General features: G+C 36.3%; 1 protein-coding gene across 1 annotated transcript; it reads left to right on the top strand.

Annotated features, from left to right (window-relative positions):
* The first annotated feature begins 4,849 nt into the window (after positions 1–4,849).
* LOC122291764 (heat shock cognate 70 kDa protein 2-like) lies at positions 4,850–7,777 on the top strand. Its single transcript, XM_043099732.1, has 2 exons — positions 4,850–5,202; positions 5,619–7,777. Exons 1-2 carry the CDS (start codon positions 4,989–4,991, stop codon positions 7,526–7,528), a joined length of 2,124 nt encoding a protein of 707 aa, XP_042955666.1. The 5' UTR covers positions 4,850–4,988; the 3' UTR covers positions 7,529–7,777.
* Positions 7,778–8,399: the final 622 nt, after the last annotated feature.

The raw sequence follows: 8,399 nt of genomic DNA, 5'->3' as shown, positions 1-8,399 counted from the left end.
AAAGTGGTTTTGGAAGTGTAGATGAGATTATTAAGGAGTTGGAGGAACGAATTGAGACTCTAGAGGAGGTGCTTCAATCAAATTTTTCTTTAGAAGTAGAAGAGGAATTTTTGAGCATTTCCTTTCGCAAGAAGAGGTGGTTGATTTGCCTAACCTGGAATCTTTGTTCCCAGATGTTTTATCAGCAGCAAATAGTAGGGATTTGATGGTAGAGCCAATGGAAGAGGAAGTCAAAGCAGTGTTTTCATCGATTAGTGCGGACAGCAGCTCAAGGTTGATGGCTTTGGATCTTCTTTTTATTTGGCTTGCTAGAATTTGGTAAAAAATAATATTATGTCTGCTGTGAAAGAATTTTTTCAAGGTATGGAGTTGTCTAGAGTTTACAATGCTTCATTCATAGTCCTTATCCCTAAAGTTGAAAATCCGTAAAGTTTTGATAAATTCCAGCCCATAAGTCTTTGTAACGTCATTTACAAGATGTTTTCTAAACTCCTTGTGAATCAGATGCCTGGGATTCTTGGAAGATTTATTTCAGCTAAACATGGAGCTTTTGTGAAGGGCAAGAATATTTTTGAGAATATTTCACTTGCCCAAGAGATGACACGTTTACTACATAGGAAGGTCTGGGGTGAAAATATCATGCTAAAAATCAACATGAGTAAGGCATACGATCATGTTGATTGCCGCTTTTTGGACCATGTGCTGCAAGCAATGGGTTTCCCAGATTTCTTTTGTAAGATGATTGATGAATGTGTATCTACAGTTTGTTTTTCAATTATGATGAATGGTTGTGTTCGGTTTTTTTTTTTTTTAAGTCAGGACAAGGGCTCTGGCAAGGTAATCCGCTGTTGCCATACCTCTTTATTCTTATGGAAGAAGTATTTTCAAGGCTTTTAAATAAAAGGTTAGGGGAGGGGGGGTATTCAACCTTATTCTCATCCTGTTAATGCTCCAAGAATTAATCACTTAATAGATGCGGATGATGTGGTGGTATTTGCGAATGATAATAAGCGATCGGTTCGATGTTTGATGGTGTTTGAAAGACTAAGAAGACTGGTCAGGGCAGAGAGTGAATTATGAAAAATCTGCTATTTTTGTATCGAAGCATGTGCCAGGCAGAAGAACTAGAGAGTTACTAAATGAAACTAGTTTTTCTATGGGCATCTTTCCTTTTACATATTTGGGAGTACCAATAGTGGAGAGTCGATTAAAAATAAGGCATTTCATGCCTCTATTGGAGAGAGTAGAAAAGAAATTATCAGGTTGGAGAAGTAGGCTTTTGTCACAAGGGGGAAGATTGATTTTATTGAGGCATGTTCTTACAAGTTTACCTCTTCATTTGCTTTCAGTTTTGCAAGTGCCTAAAGCTATCATTTCTAAGCTGAATAGATTATTTGCTTCATTTTTCTGGGGTGAGCAAAATGGAAAAAATAAAAACATTAGAGAGCTTGGGATAAAGTGTGTTTGCCAGTAGATGAGGGCGGAATTGGGGTGAGGAAGCTTGAAGAGGTAAAAAAGTCATTGTTTCTGAAATTTGGATGGAATCTATTGACGAATGAGTCTCTCTGGTCAAAATTTTTTAAGGCCAAATACATTAAACAAAGGTATATTTCCTTGTCCCTAGATGACAGTAAGGGGTTCAGTTTTTGGAGGAAAATAGTGGAGGGATTTCCTATTCTTTTGCAAAATTCTAAATGGAAGGTGAGGGCTGGAAATATTTCTTTATGGTTTGATAATTTTATGGAACATGGGCCATTACGTAATGCGTCTGAAATGGTGGTGAAGCTGAATATCACAATTAGGGAGTTGATTGTAAATGATAGGTGGGATGCCAAGTGACTTGAGATGTTGTTGGGGCAACAAAAAGCAAATGAGGTTATGAGGATGGTTGGTGAATTAAGAAATGAAAAAGATATTTTAATTTGGCTACTAGATAAGCAGGGAACATTTTCAACAAAATCAACATGGGAGATTCTTAGAATTAAGATGCAAAAGTTTGATTGGGCTAGATGGATTTGGCATAGTCTTATCCCTGAAAAAATGTCTATTGTTATGTGAAAGACATCATTTGGATGTTTAAGTGTGGATGAGAGAGTACGTCAGCTGGGCATTTCTTTTGTTTCAAGATGTAACTGTTGTGTGGAGAGACATGAGGAAGACTTGGAGCATGTGCTTGACAAGGGTGAATTTGCACAGGAAATTTGGAAAAAAGTTTTGGCTGAGATGTGTGTCCCTTTTTCAGCACAACAATCTTGGAGGGATAAATACAATTGTGGCTTGCTAGGTCAAATAGAAACTCACAAGTTGGCATTTTGTTGCGTTTAATTCCAGTTGTGGTTACTTGGAGATTGTGGAGAAGGTGCTGTGTTGCACGCATGGAAGGAAAATATGAATCTATCCAACAGGTTTGGTATTCGGTGCTTATGTGGGTGAAGCTTCTTGCAGCTGAAACCAAAGTGAAGAACCTGTCTTCACAACATTTACAAATATTAAGAAGGTTGGAGATTCAACCAGTATAGCCTCGGCTTCCTAAAATTGATATTGTTAGATGGTCGAAGCTTAATATTGGAAGACTGAAACTGAATTTAGATGGGGGCTCTCTTGGGAATCCGGGACCTGTTGGAGGAGGTGAAGTTTTTCGAAACCAACAAGGGAGGTTAGTTTTTGCTTTTTCAAAACTCTTTGGCTCTTGTACAAATAATGAAATTGAGTTTCGAGCTATTTTTGAAGGCATGAAAATATGTTGGCAGCTGGGTTTTTTGTCTATGAATGTTGAATGTGACTCTTTACTTGTGGTGTCTTGGTTGAGGGATTGAGTTTGTACTGTTTGGTACCTTTGGGATTTCTGGGATCAGTTGTTGTCTTTGTTGGTTGGGTTTGATTTTTCTATCACTCATATTTTTAGAGAAGGGTGCAAAGTGGCGGATAAGTTGGCTAGAGTTGGGGCTTTGGGGAAGGAGTTGCTAGTATAAGAGGCAGTGGATTTGCCACGCGAGGTGCGAGGTTTATACATGTTAGATCTAATGGGTATAGCTTATATTCGGCGTCGGTGTTAATTTCCAGTATGTTTTTTGGGTTAAGGTTCGTTTTGTCTTTGTTGATATTTATAGTTTTGTTTAGTGAGTTCGGTCTTTTTATTATGGTATTCCTCTACTATAAATAAGGGTTTATAAATATATGTGGGGAGGGGTTGCTCTCATTGGTGGCTGTAACTCTTTAAAAAAAAAAAAAAAGTCTTGGTTTATCATTTGATCAAATCAAATGTCTCATTTAGTTACACAGTTTAGATAAGATAAGATGATATATTTTGTTAAAAATAAATAAAATATTATTATAATATAATTTTTTAATATTAATTTTATTTTATAATTAAAAAAAATTAAATTATTTATTATATTTTATATAAAAATTTAAAAAAAATTATAATAACTACATGAAATAAGATAAAATAGTTTAATTTTATATATTTAAACCGGTCCTAATCACTCCGGAGCATTAAGAAAGCCTTTCTTTTTCTTTTTTATTTTTCTTTTTCTCTTGGCCATTAAAAATGTATTTCAAAAGAATAAAACTTTTCCTATTTTCCTATTTCCAATCCATCACGATTAATATATAGAAAATAATAGAGTTATTACTCTCTACTATCCATTTACTACTTTATTTATATTTTTTTAATTTTTAATTTTATTTAATAATTAAGAAAGTAACTTTCAGAGTTAATAGTTGCGAATTAATTCCTAAGTCTATAAAAAAAAGATTACTTTCAGATTTATAGCATTATTGATGCTTTATTTATATATTTAATTTTAGCTTTTTCTTTGTGCTAGTCATGCTTTACGCTCTTATTCTCATTCCATCGACAATGTATTACGGGTGTAAAGAAAGAAGAGGACCATGCTGTCGAGTGTCGATGGACAACGTACGAGAACAACGACGCAAGACTTACAGGCTAAGTTTAGGTTTGGGTACGAAAAGTAATTCAGATATTTCAGAATATATATATATATATTAAAATAAGAATCAGGATAACTTGTTTAATTTTATTAACAAATCTTCATTTATAATAGAGAAAAATCGTAATTGCAATTCAAATATCTAGGATTTACATAATAAAAGAAGGACGGTGCTATTCTGCCCCCATAGTGTACCGCTTCATTTGACCACACGGTTAATTTTTTTTTTTTCAGATTTTTTAAATATTTTAAAAAAATTAAAAAAAATTAATATATTTAAAATCACTTCTTTAATTACTAAGTAAAAAAATTAAAAAAAAAATAATTTTGTGATCAGCGATCACTTTGAGGAGACACGAGTAGAGAGCACACAAGCATTTTTCATAAAAGAGACATCAGCATGAAAAAAAAACCAACCAAACCAAAATAAAACACAGAACAAAAACCTCATGCAATAACAAAAAGAAAACGAGACTATCTAATACGAAACGAAGGCATTCCAGAGTCTCTGTCAAGTGGGAAAAAACTGAATCAATACCAAGAATCTCATATGCTTCGCCAACTAATCTGTAACTTTTTTTTCCTCGCAAAAAATATGATCAACCTAGCATATGGAACTCATAATATCATTCCCTACATCTTTTACTCCTCCACCAAAAAATAATAGTTATAGAATCAAGTTTTATTTTCACATAATTAAGATCCACATAATTAAGTTCTATTTTCATATATTTCATTACTATTTATTATTTTATTATTATTTTTATTTACTTTTCATTACTTTTCACTATTATTTAATATTTTATTATTACTTTTTCATTACAATCCACGACTCTTCTTGCTTCCCACACCCAGAGTACATAACATAAACTCTTCTGTTACCTTCCTTATAAAACCGGTACTGCGCGCTTAAACACCGCGCTATCTCTTCGACTCATCAAAACGTAGTGCAGATCTTTCTCTTTAGAAATCAGAAAGTCCTAGATATTTTCTTCCTTGTTTTTCCGTAACTTTTTCCGTTTAAGTTTTGTTAACATGGCTGGCAAAGGCAATGGTCCGGCAATTGGGATCGACTTGGGAACGTGCTATTCGTGTGCGGCAGTTTGGAAACAAAACCGGGTGGTGATCATACCCAATGAGCTTGGGTACCGAAAGACTCCATCTTATGTGGCTTTCAATGAGACCCACCGTTTGATTGGTAATGGGGCCGTGGACCAGGCTGCCATGAATCATAGCAACACTGTTTTTGGTATGCTTCTTGTTCTTTGGTACTGTTACGAGTTCAGATTTTAGAGTCTTCCTTTTAAAATAGTGGTTAATTATTTCTCGGACGCATATATAGATGCGTTCTCTTGAAGTTGGGCTCTTTTTATGTTCATTTAAATGTATTGTTTTTCTTTCTTTAAGATGATGTTAAAGAAAAATGTCCGAGTTGTAGATAGATCTTTGTTTGGCTTTAGAGCAATCTCTTTATCTTCGCATAAAATAGTTGACCCGTTAGACCTGTTTTTTTTTTTTTTTTTTTTTTTTTTTTTTTTTTTTTTTTTTTTTTTTTTTTTTTCTGTTTTTCTGGTTGCTGCTTTCTGGTGGTTTCGATTTCTGAAGCTAAGGATGTTTAATGTAATGATATGTTTGCATGTTGATGTTCTTGCCTGTGGTATGAAGACGCTAAACGTTTGATTGGGAGGAAATTCGACGATGCCTCAGTGCAACGTGACATGAAATTGTGGCCATTCAAGGTGGTTCCTGGCCCTGGTGGGAGGCCACATATTGTGGTTGAATACAAATACGAGGAAAAGCGGTTTTTGCCCGAGGAAATCTCTTCAATGATTCTCATAAAGATGAAGGAGATTGCTGAGGCTTACTGTGGTTCGAAGATAAAAAATGCTGTTATCTCTGTCCCTGCTCGTTTCAATCATTCACAGCGTCAAGCAACGATGGATGCTGGTGTCATTGCAGGCCTGAATGTGATGCGAATAATCAACGAGCCAACTGCTGCTGCTATTGCATATGGGCTTGACAAGGAGAATAATGCTGGTGAGAAGCATGTGCTCATCTTTGATCTTGGTGGTGGTACTTTGGATGTCTCGCTTCTCGCCATTGAAGGCGATCTTTTTGAAGTGAAAGCTACGGCTGGTGATACCCACTTGGGAGGTGAGGATTTTGACCGTAGAATGGTGAACCATTTCCTTCAAGAGTTCAGAAAAAAGCATAAGCGGGAGATTGCTGGTGGAAAGGCTCTTAGGAAGTTGTGGACTGCTTGTGAAAATGCCAAGAGGATCCTCTCATATAATACTCGAACTACAATTGATATTGATTGTCTGTTTGATGGTATTGACTTTAACACAAGCATTACCCGAGCAAGGTTTGAGGAGCTTAACATGGATTTGTTCAGAAAGTGTAGGGAGCCCCTTAATAAGTGTTTGAAGGATGCTAAGATCGATAAGAACAGTGTCCATGATGTGGTTCTAGTTGGAGGGTCTACTAGGATCCCCAAGATCCGGGAATTGTTGCAGGAATTCTTTGATGGGAAGGAGCTCTGCAAAAGGATTAACCCTGATGAAGGTGTTGCTTATGGTGCTGCTGTTCAGGCCGCAATTCTCAACAGTGAGGGTGGTTGGAGAGTGCAGAATATCTTGTGCTTAGATGTCACTCCTGTTTCCCTTGGTTTGGAGACTGCTGGAGGTGTCATGACTGTTTTGATTCCAAGGAATACCGCAATTCCCACCAAGAAGGAGCAGGTGTTCTCAACAAAGAAAGATAACCAGCCTGGCGTGCTGATTCAGGTGTATGAGGGTGAATGTGGCAGCACTCATGACAACAACTTGCTGGGCAAGTTCGAACTCTCTGGTATTCCTGCTGCTCCTCGTGGAGTTCCAAAAATCACCGTTTCCTTTGATGTCAATGCCGATGGTATCTTGAGCGCCTCTGCCAAGGAAAAAATAACTGGACAGAAGACTGACATCACAATCACCCACAAGGGCAGGCTCTCCGAGGAAGAGATTGAGAAGTTAGTGCAGGAAGCTAAGAAGTACAGGGCTGAGGACGAGAAACATAAAATGAAAGTTGATGCAAAGAATGAACTGGAGAACTATGCTTACAACATGATGAACGCATTCAAAGACGAAAAGATTGAAGCTAAGGTCCCTGCTGCAGATAAGAAGAAGATTGAAGAAGCAATTGAGCTGGCTATCCATTGGCTTGACGGAAACCAACTTACTGAGGCAGAAGAATTTGAGTTCAAGAAGGGCGAGCTGATGAGCATCTGCGACCCTTTCATTGCCAAAATTGATCAAGGTGCTGAAGGTGACACGAGTGGAACCACGCAAGGGGAGTCTGAGAAGTGCATTGATCAGCAAAAGGAGTGTAATATCAAGGTCGAGGCAAAGAATGCACTGGAGAACATGAGGTACAAAATCAGAGCTGTGAAGAACGCTTTGACAAAGACCGAGGATGCAATTGAGCAGACTATCCTTTGGCTTGATACGAACCAGAATGCCGAGGGAGGGGAGGTTGAGAAGAAGATGAAGGAGCTGGAGGGCATCTGTCACCCGTTCATTGCCAAAATGAACTAAGGTGCTGGTGGTGATAATAAATAAATAATAAAAAATAAAAATTATAGTTTTCTTTGTACTGTAATCTGGTCTTTGTTTGTGAGTAATTGGAAGCTGTAGAGGCTTGAAGGGTGAGGCTTTAGGTACTTTTATTGCACTTATATATTAGCATTGTAACTCAGCTGTGTATATTTGGTGTTATTGGGATGTTTAAGCTATGTTGTGTTGTGATGTGGGAAAAAATTATAGAAATCAGATTTCAATTAGAAATATATAGCCAATAGTTACTCTGAAACTTGCTCCAAGAAAGAAACTTTCAAACACTTACTATAAAAAAGCAAAAGGACCATAACTGTCTTTTTTAATGTATTTTTTGTTACTTTTTCAGAATCTTATTATTTTTTAAAATGGTCAAAAAAATTGATATTTTTGTTGCCTTTTGGTAAATAGCCGGCATATACTTTCAAGTTTTAAAAGCCTTGGTTTCTCATCGTCTCCTTTGGTTTTTTTTTTAATCTTCCTTTTGTGAAGTAGCCGACATATACTTTCAACGGCCAAGATTTCTCATCCTCGCAACGGCGTGTCGCATTAGGAAAACACTATATGAGAAAATTCTCGAATAGGACTATAAAATAAATAGGCTACTCGACAGGTAACTCGAATTCGACTATTAAACTCGAAATTGACTCAAATCGAATATTAAATGGACCGTTCGTAAACACAAAAATAGACTCGATTATTAAATGATATAAACTCCTATAAAACTCGACTGACTCAATTAATATTCGTGAACATACTCGTATGAAGTTCGATTCGACTCATGAGTTCGACTCGTATATATTTATACATATATAGTAAAATATATAATATATATAATAACCAATAATTATAT

This window comes from Carya illinoinensis, chromosome 13, assembly GCF_018687715.1.
Source record: "Carya illinoinensis cultivar Pawnee chromosome 13, C.illinoinensisPawnee_v1, whole genome shotgun sequence".
Taxonomy (NCBI): domain Eukaryota; kingdom Viridiplantae; phylum Streptophyta; class Magnoliopsida; order Fagales; family Juglandaceae; genus Carya; species Carya illinoinensis.
The sequence above is the reverse complement of the archived record's forward strand: the minus strand, read 5'-3'. Positions and strand labels throughout refer to the sequence as shown.